The sequence below is a fragment of the Falco cherrug genome, chromosome 7 (genome assembly GCF_023634085.1).
Source record: "Falco cherrug isolate bFalChe1 chromosome 7, bFalChe1.pri, whole genome shotgun sequence".
Taxonomy (NCBI): Eukaryota; Metazoa; Chordata; class Aves; order Falconiformes; family Falconidae; genus Falco; species Falco cherrug.
Genome location: NC_073703.1, coordinates 41,240,268 through 41,257,592, shown reverse-complemented (window position 1 = coordinate 41,257,592; position 17,325 = coordinate 41,240,268). Strand labels below are relative to the sequence as shown.

At 39.3% G+C, this 17,325-nt stretch overlaps 1 protein-coding gene across 1 annotated transcript in view; it reads right to left on the bottom strand.

Annotated features, from left to right (window-relative positions):
• Positions 1 to 14,223, bottom strand: part of LOC102055028 (serpin A3-5-like) — a 28,598-nt gene extending 14,375 nt beyond the window's left edge. The window contains exons 1-4 of the mRNA XM_027804926.2: positions 13,710 to 14,223; positions 9,987 to 10,257; positions 6,982 to 7,129; positions 5,715 to 5,837 (exon numbers count right to left, since the gene is read on the bottom strand). Of these exons, the coding sequence (XP_027660727.1) occupies positions 5,715 to 5,837; positions 6,982 to 7,129; positions 9,987 to 10,257; positions 13,710 to 14,223 (1,056 nt within the window). The remainder of the gene's footprint in view (positions 1 to 5,714; positions 5,838 to 6,981; positions 7,130 to 9,986; positions 10,258 to 13,709) is intronic.
• Positions 14,224 to 17,325: the final 3,102 nt, after the last annotated feature.

Here is a 17,325-nt window from a genome sequence, read left to right as displayed (position 1 = left end):
GTGAAAAGACCAAAACTGCAAATAAGCTTACAAACATAAATTCACCTATTTCAATCATTCGAAGAAGTGATAACAGACCCTTGTAAAGTACCCAGAAAACCCCTCTTCTTTGTTTATAATGACTGCTCCTAAACTCCTGAGTCATATGTCAGTTTTGATTTTTAGTTATTTCCCACTGAATCACTGAGTTGATAGAGATGATGGTACTAACTGAGGAAATGAAAATGCTCTTAACTGCCAGACCTGTACTGTTGTCTTAAACACCCTTGGGCACAGGAAAAGAAAATAAACACTTAGCCTTTGGCTCTGAGTTGAGCCTATAGATACACAGTGTATGTACAGATAACATCCTAGAAGCCATAAGGAATATCCACCCTTAGCTTAGACTGAAGGTTCATGTAGTTCAGTGTCCAGTGCTGCAATAGTATACACAGTGTGGCCATACCATGGCACAGGGGCACACTGACATTTCCATCTCTTCCTTTCTTTATATCTCCCACTGTTTGGTTTCCTTTTTCACCAGCACTGAGCATGGAAACGACATACTCAGTGGCCTATCCAGCATCACTGCAAAATTTCTGGGTGGCAATGCCTGTCTCGAGATCACATCATATATAAAATAAGAGCTTCTTTCTTTGTATTCTTAGCTTTGGATTTCTTGGCAGTGGTTCTCCAGACACAGAGTACCCTGAGATCCTTACCCATGAGCAAGGTGGAACCACCAAGAAAATATGTCACCTCACAATTCATTAAAGTCCCACACTAACTTCTATGAATAACACATGCCTGAACATACTGCTTACAAAAAGATCTTCCCTCTCTACTAGCCTAAGGGGTTTTTGAGATACTTTGTTATCTTTTCTCTGAACTATGTGACATACCTCAATCAAACCATTGTAATGGACATGTATCAACTCTTCCAAATAATCCTTTCATAAAGGATTCTGGCTACTGCTGTAAAATACAGTAAAAATGTTTCTATAAATACATTAACAACAAAATGAGGGCTAAGGAGAATCTCTGTCCATTAAGGAGAAGGATGAGGTACTTGATGTCTGCTTTGCCTCTGTCTTTAATAGTAAAACCAGTTGTTTTAAGAGTAAATCTTGGCCCCCTGAACTGGCAGACAGGGACAGGGAGCAGAACGAAGCCCCCACAGTCCAAGGGGAAATGGCCAGCAGCCTGCTACACCACTTAGACACACACAAGTCTGTGGGGGCAGATGGGATCCAGCAGGGGACTGAGGCAGCTGGTGGAAGCTCTCACCAAGACACTGTCAATCATTTATCAGCAGCCCTGGCTAACCAGGGAGGTCCCAGCAGGTGGGAGCTTAGCCAACGGGATGCCCATCTACAAGAAGGGCAGGAAGCAGGATCCGGGGAACTACAGGCCTGTCAGCCTGACCTGGGTGCCAGGGAAGGTTGTGGAGCAGATCAGCCTGAGTGCCATCACATGGCATGTACAGGAGACAACCAGGTGATCAGGCCCAGTCAGCATGGGGTTATGAAAGGCAGGTCCTGCTTGACTAACCTGATCTCCTTCTATGACAAGGTGACCCGCTTAGTGGATGCGGGAAAGGCTGTGGATGTTGTCTACCTGGACCTTAGGAAAGCCTTTGACACCATTTTTCATAGCACTCTCCTGGAGAAACTGGCTGCTCATGGCTTGGAGAGGCGTAAACTTTGCTGAGTAGAAACCTGGCTGAACAGCCAGGCCCAGAGTGGTGGTGAATGGAGTTACATCCAGTTGGCGGCCGGTCACAAGCGGTGTTCCCCAGGGCTCAGTACTGGGGCCAGTCCCGTTTAGCATCTTTATTAACAATCTGGACAAGGGTATCAAGTGCACTCTCAGTAAGTTTGCAGAAGACACCAAGTTGGGTGGGAGCCTTGATCAGCTGGAGGGCAGGCAGGCTCTGCAGGGGGGTCTGGACAGGCTGGACCCCTGGGCCAAGGCCAGTTGTATGAGGTTCAGCAAGGCTCCGTGACGGGTCCTGCAGGTGGGTCACAGCAGCCCCACACAGCGCTGCAGACCTGGGGAAGAGCAGCTGGAGAGCTGCCTGGTGGAAAAGGGCCTATGGGTGCTGGTCGACAGCCAGCTGAACGCAAGCCAGCAGTGTGCCCAAGTGGCCAAGAAGGCCAACAGCATCCTGGCTTCTATCAGACACAGTGTGGCCAGCAGGACCAGGGCAGTGACCGTCCCCCTGTGCTCGACACTGGTGAGGCTGTGCCTATAGAGTCCTGTGTCCAGTTTTGGGCCCCTCACTACAGCAAAGACCTTGAGGTGCTGGAACGTGTCCAGAGGAGGGCAACAAAGGTCGTGAAGAGTCTAGAGAAAGTCTTACAAGGAGCAGCTGAGGGAACTGAGGCCATTTAGCCCAGAGAAAAAGAGGCTCAGGGGAGACCTTATCATTCTCTATAGCTCCCTGCAAGAAGGTTGTAGTGAGATGGGTATTGTTCTGCTCTCCAGAGTAACAAGCGATAGGACAAGAGGAAGTATCCTTAAGTTGCTCCAGGGAAGATTTAGATTGAATAAGAGGAAAAAATTCTTCACCAAAAGGGTTGTCAAGCATTGGAACAGGCTGTCCAGGGAAGTGGTTGAGTCACCATCCCTGGAGGTATTTAAAAGAGGTGTAGGTGTGGCACTTAGGGGCATGGTTTAGTGGTGGACTTGGCAGTGTTAGGTTAATGGTTGGACACCGATGATCTTAAAGGTCTTTTCCAACCTAAACCATTCTAGGAAAGTTGTGTTAGTTCTTTAATATTTTGTCATACTTACCCACAACTACAAATTCTACAGTTTCCAAAATGCCAAAGTTGGACTAACTCTTCTGCAATTCAGTGCAATGCTCACGTTCATCTTATTCTAAAAACTTATATCACATTTGTCACTTCTTATTATTCTGGTACAGAGACCAATCTATACTGATGCATCACAGTAGAAGGCTTAACATTTTTCTTCCTAAGACAGCTACAAGCTCTTGCATGCGTACTAAACAGTCCTGGCAATTTGTTGTTACTTGCTTTTTGACTTTTTTTATTCTAAAAACTATTTTATTGTTAGTTCAACTTGAAATAGTTGCTCAGGCCCAGCCACTGCAAAGGAAGTTCATGTGCAATGAATTGAGATTCTGTTTTGCTGGTAGCCCCCCTTGAGCACTTCTACACTTTGAACATCTACTGTCCCCTCAGGGTCTCTGGCAGGTTTCTGATATCTTTGAATAAGAATACATTATTACATACTGTGACTTCTACAAGTTGTTTTTTTCCTGAAATTCGTCCTTTTCTTTTCTTATTACAGTTTTAGATTTAAGGTTAGGGGGTTGTTCTTTTAGGCAGAGGACATTCTCTGGTTTGATCATGATTTTCATTTTCTGAAGTTTTTCCTCATAATTCTAATAGAATTTGCTGTGTAAATATGTAATATTTTTTTTCCTTCTTAAGTTAGGTTTTTTGGATTTACGTCCAAATTCATTGCTATACATTTTTACAGGAAAGCAAGCTGCAAGATCTGGTTATGTCAGAAAACTGTCACCTAGCAAGATCTGAAGTGCCTCTAGATCAACATAAAATACAAAGATAGGTAAGATCCTGTAGAGGCTGACTCTCTGTCAAGGTTTGCTATGGATCCAGAGATGTAAAGACAAATGAAAACAAATAGAGTACATCTAGTTTTCATTTTGGGAAATACTAAATTTATTCTTCCTTATTGCCCTTGATTGCCACACGGATGAATTTTTCTTCACTATGATTTTAATCTGGAAGTGGGTTCCAGCACTCCTAAGAGCTTTTTTTTCCCGTCATAATCTATTAACAAAAGAGTATGATCTAGATGGCCTGTATTTTGTTTATAGAATAACAGGAACCACAGGTCAAAACGCATACCAAGACTGGTAACATAGCTATTAGAGGGAGTCAGGAGAGAGCTTTTTAGAAGGTAAATGAGACATACACATGAAGCTACAGAATTGATACAGTAGAAACAGCATGCTTTCTATAGCCTTTGAAAGAAACATCTCTGCATCAAAGAAATGCCTCACCTTCCCAAAAAGTAGGTTATCTCTGCTAGGAGAACTATGTGAACAGGGTTTCACTGCTCAGGCCAAAGACAGAGGGCTTTCTGAAGCTCATTAGTGGCATTACTGTGCTGATGTAATATTAATAACTGTTGACACCAGTCAAAAAATCTGCTTGAACCATACTTAAGTCATAACTCTGAATTAAAGAAATAAAATAGCAGAATTAGAAACTTTTTAATGTCATGTTTATTCATTGTTGTTCTACTGTAGTACATTTGTCTGCATATTTCAAGGCTGTACAAAGACTGGTGTTAATAATACCTATTAATAGACTAACCCATTTTAGTCAATAATTTGCCCCTCCTGCAACCAGAGATCAGATATATACCATGAAAATGAGCAATGAAATAAAATAATGATAGTTATGAAAAATTGAAGAAAAAAACAGATAGGAAAGAAAACAAGAAAAAATAAATAAGTATGTGCATTATGAATGTTTCTTTTAGTATCGTGTATCTTACTAGTGAAAAAAGTTCATTATAATATTGTGGCTATACTAACCATGAAGCGGATGAGAAAAAGAGTACCAATGTTGTGTTACTGGACAGTCTGGGAACAGAAGGAGATATGTCAAGAGACACAGTAAGTGTCACTGTTGGGGTATAGGTGTTACTAGTAGGGTGCTTGATCCTACAAACAATACTGGAATGGTGCTTACTACCATGGGTAATCTCCCAGGGCCACACAGCAATGGTACATGCACTGGCACCATGTGGAGATGGCTTGTGTTTCCTGCTGCTTGGGGGCTTCTAGAAGCTGGGTTAGATGCAGGCATAGGCTAGAAGAAGTCTTCTGGGTGCTCTGAGCTGTATATCTGATTCACAAAGTTTGGCCCCAGGGCACTGAACTGCAGAGATCTGATCTACCTCTTCTTTTCTTAGACACAATTCTTAGACCTTCTAACGTTTGCCCTGGAACGAGTCTGAACTACAAACTCTCACAGAAACAAAACAAAACAAAAAAAAAAGTGGGCAGGCCAGTATATATCTGCAGGGGAAAAACACACCTTCTTTGTGACCCCTTTGCAGCAGCCTAGCTGGGACGACAGCTGAAAGTCAAAATTGTAATAGACTCACTGGACAACAATGGTACTATGCAAGGTAGTAAGCATTATGCATGTTAAGATCTATGCTAGATATGAATTTCATGTTGGTAGGAAAATGGGCACAAGTAGTAAAGTGCCATAACTTGTACCCATTTGCTAGTCAATGTAAAAAAAAGGGTGAGAAGGCAGCTGTGAGGGAAGAAGCAGGCTTATACAACCCTCTCCACCCACATGCTACTCATCTTCCCTGCTACAAGATGTATCTATGCTGTCAGTATCACACAGGCTGATTTTGTCCCAGATCTAATGACAGTTCTGCCTGAATGCAACCTTCTAAAAAAAAAAAATTAAAAAAAAAAACCAAGGCCCAAACAAATATGCAACTATGGCAACTTAAATCGATGAAGAGTTTCATCTACAAAAACCAGTGAATAACATCAGTTAAGAGGTGAAGAGCCCTCTATAGCTATGCCATACTCATCAGGTCAAACACTTGGTGATCACCGCCTACCTAATACGTGTATCAACTTAGTCTTTTTTCAGAGGGTTCACAATTTTTCCCATGAAGAGTATATTGTTCTCCATAGTTATGACCATTAGGAAGGGCCTGTTGAATACAATGGTAGCTGGAACAGACATAGGCACTATTTCCATGCCTGTGGCAGCTGCTGCTTCGGTGCCAGTCTCATCCACCTTTACTACAGCCTTATGAATAGCCTGTGAAGAAATAGACATGTTACAAGTCAAGGGGGTACAAAATATGTCACCTAAATAAGAACTTGAGCTAAAAGTGCCTGAAGAAGTTCTTGTAAGAAACAAGCGACAGATGTGAGTCCACTGCACAAAGACAGCAAAATTGTGGAAAAAAAGCAGCAAGCTACACACGGCATAGCTTTCCTAGCCCCAAAGATGAAACATTCATCCCCAGTGGAGGAGCATGTCCCTACTAGCAAAAACATTTGTTTTGTTTCTTTGCTCATTCCCTGATCCCACTTGTGCAGAACTGTGGAGCTAGGTTAAAGGTTAAGAGAGCAAGATCATATTTAACTGTCTATTAAAATTCCATATAGTTGAAGAATTAACATTCTCATTAGCATATTGAAGTTATGTTTTCCATGTTCTTTAATGTCTTAGGAAAAATGTGAGCAAAGGACAAGAAATGGAGGGCTAGAGCAGAGAAAGATGTAAGTTTTACCTTGCAAAATCAAGACATTCACAGACCCTAACTGGCTCACTTCCATCTGAGGTCATGAGGGCAGTTGGTTTTGTCCATATCAGGCAATGAAATTTGCACTGATCGTCAGCTTTAAACTCTGGGTTTATTAAAGTATGACTTATCTGTAGCTTTTGCCTGGGCCTGGCACTAATGAGAGTCATTGCTCATAGACTTGAAGCCAAATGTTTTTAATAACTGCATTTTCCTTTCCTCCAAACAGTTTAAAAGCAAGCAGCATTTTTCCTCTCCCCTCCCCTCCATAAAACAGCAGCAGTGATACATCCTACAGCTTCCTACTTGCCCACAGGCTGGCTGAAGAAGGTAAACACAAATGGAAACAACAGTGTAATGACTGTAACAACACGCTGCAGGAGGGTACCAAGCTGTGGATTTGATCATGTCTGTTTTATAAGTTTGCCCCATGCTGATCAGAAAAGCCTCCTAGGTTAAAAAGTTGTAGGCTTGTAACCTGCTCCCACCCAATTGCACTGACAGCACAAGTAACATGGGCAAAATACTCTCTATACCAAAAGCCACCTTTTCATGTGAAGCAAAGCTTCTTTACATGAGTTTTGATCATGAATAGATGTAAAAGTGATGTATCAGTAACCATGGACCCATAAAGCAAAAAGCAGTTTGACTTACCTGGGAAATTCTGTGCTGGGGCTGCCCAGTGATCCCAGACAGGTCAGCCTTATCAGTGAATACATCCATGATGCCCATTTTATATAAAATATCCTTTAGATTATATGTCCCGTAAAGAGTGAATTTTGGAAGATACAAATTTGCTGAGCTGCCAGAAAAGAAGTGCAAGAATGTGGTGAAACTTTTGATCAGATATCACAGTATAACACAGACTCCCGAGAGACAAACTCATTTTGCTTTCTCCCCAAAGACATTTTGCTTGCAGGCTCTCCCTAGCCTACATGGGAGATGTATAGTGAAAAGAAAAGAAGGTTTATAACAATGTTAGAAGTCTGGTTGACAGGATAAGGTTGTAGGTTGCTGCCTCACAGTCTGCAGTAAGCCAACATGTGAACAGTGAGGTTGACCCAGTAATCATTCAGCACAACAGTGCAGCTGTACCTCCCTAATGATCTTCATCTGACATTTTCAGAACTTAGTGATAGTTTGTGCATTCTGCTGGAAGCACCTTCATCATTCCCCATTACTGAAGATGCAGAGGATTCACCTCGTGACAAAGTGATTCTTTTAGGTATCTCAGGCTGGACACAAAAAAAAATCCAACACATCCAAGTTCACTGGTTACTTTTAGGAGGAATAAAATAAAATAAATAAATAAATAAATAAATAATTATAATAAAAGGCTGTCCTTGTGTGTTTGTCATATAAATCAGGACAGAGCAAACAAAGAGATACACCAAAGGAGAAGGACAATATGTGGTGGTGATTGTATGGGTAACAAAGTAAAAAACAAAAGCATATTGAAAGAATATAGTTAGTCAATAGATAAACCTTTTTCTATGTAAAGTCCGATGTCTGATTTATTAAATTTTTTTGAAAGTGACTAGTTTGCTGCTTTCTATAAATTAATCAAAGCGCTCTATTTCTGACTCATTTCTTCCTTGTTCTTTCAGGATCTAACAATTCCTTTTCAAAGGTTAAAACCAACATTTACAGCTAGAAGCAATACAATGAGACAGACGTTAGTGATAATGCTGACAGTCAGTCCTGTTTTCTGATGAGAAACTAGGACAGCCGCTCAGGGTTCCAGGTCAGGTAGACAGGAGCACTTATTGAAGCTGGCCAAAAAGCAAGTCATCCAGTGGACAAGTGGGAAGGAAATGGCCCATACCTCCAGCGTAGCACAGCGTCAAATACCAAATCTGGCTGGTACCCAAAAATGAGAGTGCTAGCGGATTGATAACAGGTTGCTGATCTCTTCTGCCTAATTCCTGACTGTGCTGATTGCTGTGTCGAGTGAGGATGCAAGTATCATTGAATCATCTCTCTTACTATTACATAAACTCATCCACAAGCCCCCACTTGCTTTCAGCATTCAGGAAAGGGAAAGACAGGCACACAACACCAATGCAACAAGGCAGGAAGCACTGGAATACTCTTTTCAGAAGAGAAAGTGATGTTTTCTCCACCATTCAGCCATTAAATAGATCTCAGCTGCCTGTACTGGCAACATTTCAGCATGATCCCCAGTTCAGCAGCCAACAGTAATGAAAAATGTTCCTCACGATGCTTCTGCAACTTGTGTCACCATCAGCTTGCAGGGAAACTGGGGCAAACATAGCTTGCCCACAGCTCTTAAGGCAATCCTTATCCTACACCAAACCCATTTAAGACCTCCCAGAGACTCCAGAGAGCAAAGAAAATCAGTTGCTTTGAAAACTAGAAGAAAAAGGAGGAGCTGTTATTAGTTTGCAGGAAAGAACTGCCCTGATGAAAAACAAGAAGCTGCTTGAAGCAAGCTCATCTTTGACAGTGATGCCTTTTTATATTATAAGATTTACCTCTCCCATTCATGGCTTTTATGTAGATTATTCCATTTTTAGGAGGGGGGAGAAGATGGAGAGAGGAAATATAAACCCTTCCATTGTATTTATGCCTTTCTTGCTGATTTTAAAGGCAATTGTGTTTCTTTGACAAAAATGGTTCATAAGAATCTTGATTCACCATCTTAGTTGTCCTACAGTGACTTTAGATACAAACCACATAGCTTCTCCCAGAAGTTTCAAACCCCTGAAGGTGTACAGAGAATGACAAACTTTTTTGTCTTTTTTTAAACGAAAAAAAATTAGATTATTTTGATAAAATTTAAGTGAATCAGAGTTAAGAGCATAACACTGGGTTTGGCTTTCTGTAATAAGATGTAATTTTTGCCTTGAGAATTTATGATCTAAAATACAGTTTTCAAATGGATGTGTGTGAAGGTCTCTAACATGACACATCAAGTTCATGAATGAACACAAGGAGTTGATTCTGTAAACATTCTGTACCTATGCTTGTATACATATGTTGCCCCATCAAAGGCTACTACTACACATGATATTAAATGGAAGGAGTTTAAAATTGGTTTTAGAAAGAATATAACCTTTCTACCTTCTAGTCTCAATGTTACCTTGAAACAAGTGTAGTTTATTCCAATTTTGCCCTCTGAGTCCTCAGAGATCCTGAATATAGCGGCTCTGCAATGTGTCAGCAGCTCTATAACCTTACCATTGAGCTTTGTCCTCATAATTGCCAAACGAAAGTTGTTATTTTAGCCTTAAATGTGCAATTATTGGGAACTGTAATAGGCAGGAAGGAATAGACAAGAAAAAAGGCTGAAGGAAAGTGGTAGGAATTTACTGATAAATAGAAGGCAGAAGATCTCAACCAAAAAAGTGAGAAGAGCTTATAAGACAGAAAACTCATGGCTAAAGGTTGTTGGAAGATGGGAAATAAAGTGTGGAACCAGCAAAAGTCCTAAAGCTGTGAAGGTTTTCACTTTGTGCAGCAGTGAATGTGAAAACACAGGGAGACCAGGGAGCCAGATTTCAACTTTGGTCAGTGGGAATTCTTCTGTTGATTGAAACAGAACTAAGAATAGTATCCCATTTTGTTTCATAGCCCAGAAGATTGAAACTGATTTGTCTCCTTGCCTGCCATCTGAATCAAGGACAGCAGAATTTTACCTTTTTGAGACTAATGTCCTCCACCTTGACATACGTTCGCAAGACAATCTTTTCTCCAGCTTCTTCATTCTTCCTTGATCAGGCAGAATAAAAAATGCTGAAGCACCTCCTTTGTAATCCATTTGCACCACCGTGGAAGACAGCTGGTCATCATAGCCATGCTTGAATATGCCCATTCCAAACATCATAGGAACTTCAACAGCCTTGTTCCCATTCACAAAGAATTTGCTCTTTTTAGTGTATTTTGGATCGAAAGGTTTTTCCCATTCAGCTTGAAATATAAGAGACAAAGTTACAGGATATTTTGAGGACATGAAACCATAGGACATATCACCATAGGATACATTCATGGATGACAGAAACTAGTACAGCTGGATCATTTCAAAAGCAAAAACAGTTTGCAATGAGCTTACTGAATGCTCAGAATAATTCAATAGCAACACAGGGTAGGTAGAGCGAGATGTAAAAAACTTCTTCCTATCTTACAGCAGGCTGCAATATTCTTCATTTAAATTAGATACCAACTGTTCTAGTGTGCACTTTTCCTGCATGACAACAGCTTTAAGGAACCTATAAAGCCCTTATGATGCAGCCTTTAAATGAGAGCTCAGAAGAAGAAACATTCTCTCCTTTCCTCATTCTGACACCAAAACGGACTTGTGGAGTAATATGAGGGATGAACGCTCCAGAGAAACGAAGGATTCAGATTACTTGCAAAGAGAAGGGGGTTATATCCCACTTTAGTTGACAGCAAATAAAATCGTGAAGAACTTAATTCTATCAGACTGCTGAGTTAAAAACCAAACCAAAAGAACAGCAACAGAAATCTTTTATACTGTCATGCTCACAGTATCAGAGAGAAGCCTTTGGAAATTTAAGTAATAGTGAAACAAACTGTCTACATTGGAACTCTGCAAGATTCTTAACCACAGCATAGAGTAATTTCTAAGACAAATTCAAGCTATCCCCTTCCTCATCCATTTCAGAGTCTGAGCTGATTAAAAAAAAGGGGGAAAGTTGGGGGTGCGTTGGGGTGGGTTGGTTTTTTGGTTGGTTGGCTTGTTCATTTTTTTTTTTAAGAAAGAGGTGTAGTAGATTTTTCTTTCTAGAACAAAACTAATTTTTTTATCAAATATAATGAGCAAAAGTAGAGCCACAATGCTAAGTGAAGTAAGTGTCATCAAGAAAACCATAAAACAAGATGCAACCTCTTTTGACTTCTGATTTCTATTTGAATAATTATTGCTATGCAGCTTGGTACAAATGAAATAATTATTGTTTGATGTTACCATCATCTGTGAAATAGACATAAACAACACTTATTTAGCATTTGGAAAGTGTAAAATGAGACTTCGTGCATGTCTAGGGCTCTGAAAATATAAACTGGCAACTGCCAATACTGTGAAGATAGAAAAAGTGGCTACTCTTATGTTTCTTCATTAACAGTGGCTTGTATCATCAGATATCTAATGGGCAGGACTTCTGCCTTGATATATTTAAAGGGGGGGAGAGGGAAATAGAATAATTACACAAGGCCTGAAGCACTCAAACAACCTCTATCCAGTGCTTAACTCAGGGGAAAAAAACACTTATTTCAGAAAGAGCTTTGCTTGATTAAAAACTGAGTAGGATGTCAGGATTTAGCATACAGATTAGACAGAGATGATATTCACTAATCTTTTTCTCCTTTTTCAGAGGAACTTTCATTGTTGTGCTCTCCTTTCTCTTAGGAGACTACCCTTTTGTGATGACACCTTTCTCAAATGCTTCAGCGTGTTCGTGTGGAAAAATGAACCTCAAAGTATGATACTCTGTGGTGACCAGCTCGGCCAGGGCATGGTAAGGGACTGGAGTACTACAGTGGAATAGCATGCTCACTGGCTGAGAGCCAGGAAAATATTGCCAGAGTTTTGTCCTTAGGGAAGGACTTCTGTGCTATACTACACCACAAAAAAGGTGGTCACCAGCACTGTGCAAGCAAGGTTGTAATACACAGGGAGTGGACAAGAGTCTAGAAGTATAGACTAGTTAGAGAGGTACCTGAGATTTAGAGATCTTCTCCAGATTAATCCCAGCCTCTAGATCAATTAGCATTAACCTACTCTCAATTTCAAGATAAAAAATCCTTATTAGATTGTTATTAATGCTATTATTTTATCTATTTTCTTTAAATTTGAAGAGCTAGAACTGAATCTCCATCATCTTTACAGAAGCTGGGTAATTATTTCAGTAATAAGAATGAACATCTATTTTTAGAACATGTGAAAGTTACCTGTAATACAAAGTTATCTTTGATAAAAGGTTTCTCCAGCTTTTGCCTCCATTGTGCTACTAAATTTATTACTTTTTCTTCAAACACTTTCCAGTAAAGGAAAACCAACAGCTTTTTTCCTGTTTTGAAAGACATGCCTGATGCTAAGTAAAAGCCTATCTTGAAAACATTATTTGAGCTGAACAAGTATGTGTTCAAAAGAATTAAGAAACATCAATCATCTGTATTCCAAACAACTCCATTTAGCTGTGACTAATTCTTCAGAGACTAACACAAGGAACAGAGACACAGATGAAAAGCAAAACAAATGGTTTTGAATTACTTTCAGGGGAAGCCTCATATCAGGAAGGAGAGTAGAAGCATCCAAGTTAACTGTTTTCAAAAAGTATAATTTCTTTTAGAATAATAGCATTTCTAATACATCATACCTGTTTCAATTAAAAAGCTTAATGATATTTTTATCAGATAAATTACAGAATACTATTTTTCTGAGTAAAATTACTTTGGGTTTATAATATGATAAAATAAGTACAAGAGAGATGGTTTGAAATAAGATGCAGTATCTGTTACTAAACCAGTGACTGAGTCTTACAGCCTTGCTTCTCTTCTTATTAGATCAGCAGTCTGAAAAGCTCTGGAAAGATAGGTAGACTGTATCTAAGCAGACTGCACAAGTTAATTAAAAGAAACAAGCTTATTGTCATTAGGCTCGTATTTGATACTGGTGGGTCCATGTCTTCACTAGAAAATATTAGAAACTGCAATTATTTTAAAAAAAAAAAAAAACAAAAACCAAAAAACCAACAACAACAACCACAAAAAAAAATTTGAAAACCTATGCCCCTAGACACATCAGGACTACAGCTATACTATCAGTAAAGGCATAGTTAGTGAAAAAAAAGAAGGAGAACATGAGTGAAATTAAAGCTACTGTTACATGTTTAGCTTTGGATACATGAACATAGTAACAGCAAAACTATAGAGTAAAAGGTATTTTCTTTTCGGTAAGATGCTAAGCTTTACTTTAACAGTGTTCTTTGAATTTAACTCTGAACTTGCTAAACAAGACAACAGCTGAAGTGAGTTTCAAATTCATTCCTAGTCAACAAAGCATTTAAGAAAGTGCTTAAATCCCTCTAGATTGTGTAGGACTAGGTATTTTACTGAATAGAGTTGCCTTCCTCAAAGTATATTTCACTTAATCTTCAGAAGGAAATAAATGTATATATTAAAAGATATAGGAAAAATTGACATGAATTTTGCTAGCAATTGTTATCAGTGTCAAGCAGTACATAATTTCCAGTAGCTGTGTTTGTAATTGTGTGGGAATCGAAAGGAAAACAAGATATGAGTCCGTATGCAAAACCATATTGCAAAGAAAGGTGATGAAGTCCAAAACTGACCTGAGGAAATAATGTATGAAGTAGGAGAATATGATATGTGTATCTTACCATTAAAATAAATGTAGCTAATAAGGAGAATTTCAGTAAGTGGATCAAGGTTATTTATGAGGTCCTTGATTTTCCCATTGGTTCTTGCTGCTACATATTCGTTGATCTTTATCTGGGCTTGGTCAGCCCTCTTGAAGTTCATCGGATAAGCTTCTCCTTCATAGAAGTTTCTGAGATTACTTAAAAATTTGTCTTGTGGCTTCAGTCGGTCAAGCACAAACAGGACATTTCCCATATTCAGCTGTAACCCCTCATTCTTTCTGTTTACCATTTGAATGAGTTGACGATAACCTTCATGTATTTCATTTTCAGAAATCTCACGTGGGTTGAAGTTAAGGACCCTAAGAATCTGTGTCAGAGTGTCTGATCTGGCACCCAGAGTCAGCATGGCAAGGGCAGTAGAGATGCTCAAAGGAGAGAAGAAAATATTCCCACTGTTTTCACGAGAAGAAATCTCTTTGTAGAAACAACATGCAAACTGACAAACACTGTTTGCTACAGGCTGCAGTAGCATGTTTTGGTTTTCTTGGCCCCTTTGGTTTTGGTTTCTTACACCTTGGCGATTAGGCTCATAGCAATAACTGTTGGAATTAATCCAAACAATTAAAAGCCACAGGAAAAACATCATCTTCATGTTTCTATAACTCTGTTAAAAAAAAAAAAAAAAAAAAAAAAAAAAGAAGAAGAAGAAAAATTACATTTGGCTTACAAATATTTTTACCTTGTGCTTAGCAATAACTGTCTTCACTGTACAGAGTTGGCTTGGTATCAGTGATTCCAAGCCATTTAAATTCAGGGAGATCAGCTTTCTATTTCAAGGAAGCAGACTCTGGAAAATTGCTCAACCTACCAAAGAAGTTATGAAAGAATAAAAATTAAAGCCAAAGAGGGATGAAGTAATACCAAAGACGCCCTCATTAAGGTTAGGCTACAATTCCTTTCAAACTGTTTTGTTTCCAGCGTTCTGCTTTTAATGTGGCTTTAAGTGATAAAAAGCTGTAAGTCAAAAGTACAGGTCTACAGCCAGTCAAGGCTTGTCAGTTAAATTCAGCAAGATGAAAAATGAAAGCAGAAAAAAGGCACAATATACCTCCATTGTGAGAATTAAAATTGTATACATTTTTGAATGGGCTGCGTGTAAATTTATAGGCAGGCACCAGAGAGAAAGTAAATGCACTTGTTAATGAGGAATTGATGAACATTTACAGTGATTCCATAAAGCTTGAACAACTAAGCATCATTTTAAAAAAATCCCAAAATCCCACATAACTAACAAAAGAGAGAGTATGCTTTGAGCAATTAGGAAGTTATCAAGACCATGGAAATACAGTGTTGCTTATCAAGAAAGGAAAATGAGCATGTACACAGAACAGCAAATGGGAACAAGAGTGCCTGCTGCGTGCAAAGGCATGTCCAGCCCAGTGACTGAACCAAATCAGCTAAAAATAATAATAATAACTAAAAAACCCAGAGGAAATTCTAGAACAATCATGGTGTTTATCATCAGAAAGATAGCAAAGGGTGATTTTGGCAGTGAAGGCTGCAATGCTAAAAGATGAAGATGAATGAGTGAATTCTGAAGGAACAAAGATACTAAAACATACCACAAAATAGGAAAGCCTTTTCCAAAGCAGCATGCAAACCATTAATTCCACATCTATGGCAATACTTTTAAATCTAGAAATTAATACTGTACAACACTTGGTTCAAGAACTTTTGTCAACAGACAGAAGGAAGTAAAGATGTAGAATATCTGGCAATACAGAACATCCTCCTATGATATATGATCACTTTACCTACAGAATATTTTATAAAATAAAGTACTCTCTAGAATAAAATGTAAGGATTTTCAAAGAGGAAAAATACCTTAGGTTTCTTTCTTGTGAGGAGAAATGGTGTTCAGACTCTCATGCTTTGTAAAACCATTGAATCCTTATCAGCACCCACCGTAACCCTACATTTGTGTTCTCTACTTTCCAGGATCTTAGTTCTCTAAAATTCAGTGAACTCAGAATGTTGATCTCTGCTTTAATAATATATGCTATAAATATTTCTTAACTCACGCCCTTTGCATATTGTGGCTATAGCAATACTACTACCACTAGGAAGGGCCTGAGACCCATGACAAGCCACTTTCAGACAGCTCACTTTCATATCTAGAACACATTTAAATTTGAGCTCTTTGATTTGTTTGTGACTTTCTCCACCATCACTTACTTTAATTCTTTTAGCCTTTACCTCTGTCCACAGTTTGATTTTTCCCACTCTCTAGAACCTTTAGAGAACAATCCTTAAGTCCTCAATTCCATTTCATTTAATACCCTACATTTGTTATTATCATCCATTTACTTCATTTAACTCTAAAACATTTAGAGAAGCAGTTTTCCTAAAGAGAGTTATGCTATACAATCATGCCTATCTCACAAAGAACTTATCTTTTTTATTTAAAAAAAACCCAACCTATAATAAAAAAGTACAAAATCTTTAAATTGCAACTTGAATATGAACATGATAATGTCTCAATTGATTATTCAGCAACTGTTGTCCTGTATATAACATCTAACATTTTTTCCACAGAAAAAAAAATGCATTACTTACAGTACAGTCAAAAGGATCCTGTTGTATTCACCAGATCTGCACAGGTCCTTCCTCAGTTGTTTATGCCGCTGAACACAAAGCAGGGTATCCTCTAGTAAAGGTTAAGATCATCTAAGGGCTATGACTCACACATTATAATTTTAGAGATTAGGTAGTGCAAACAATGTTGAAACTAGTTTTACTGGACACCTAACTTTGCTGAATATATGTTTCACACGTGACTTTTTATTATTCATGGCTATCTGATTGCCCTGGTTATATTCAAACCATTTTTCCTCAAACTGAACCTACAGTTTCTTAATATCAAACATTCATACCCATCTCAGTTGCTCAAATCTACCATTTTACGAACAAGACAGTCACCAGAAATAGTTAACTTCAGAGAAATACCTTGATCATAATTTCCAGTGACTATAGCATTGCTACCACTAATACAGGAAGACAAGGCTTGATGCGCTGGGACAATCTGAATTTTTGTGACCTGCCCTGCCACCCCTTGCATATCCATGCCTGGGCTCAATTGTCTCCAGATGGAGCCAGTGATGGTTCTAGTAGGTGCAGGGCTTAAAACACTGTTTTGCCACGTTAGCAAATGCTGTTGTAAATGTGCCTGACTACCCACTCCCACGGGGGGAATCCACTGGCAGCCAGAGCTGTGTTAGTGACTCCTGGGCCACTTGCATGGCCCTGCGCCCAGGAAGAAGGAATGTTGCTGGGATGCCATTGCATGCAGTTGATCCCGGTTACAAGCATGGCCTGGGGAGAGGGGGCGGAAGCCTAGGAACATGGGTGTTATATAGAGCAACTCTTTAGACAAGCTTACTATCTTGTGATCTGGGATGTGGGGAGCAGGCCCCTCTGATCATGTGCCAAGTTCAGCTGGGTCAGATCAGACAGCCTGGTATCCTGCACCCAGCTCTACTCACTACAATAAACTCCTGCAACTGCTGGGGCAAGCTCATAGACATAGAATGACAGAAGCATTGAGAAATGAACCCTGGAGACCACATAGTCCAAC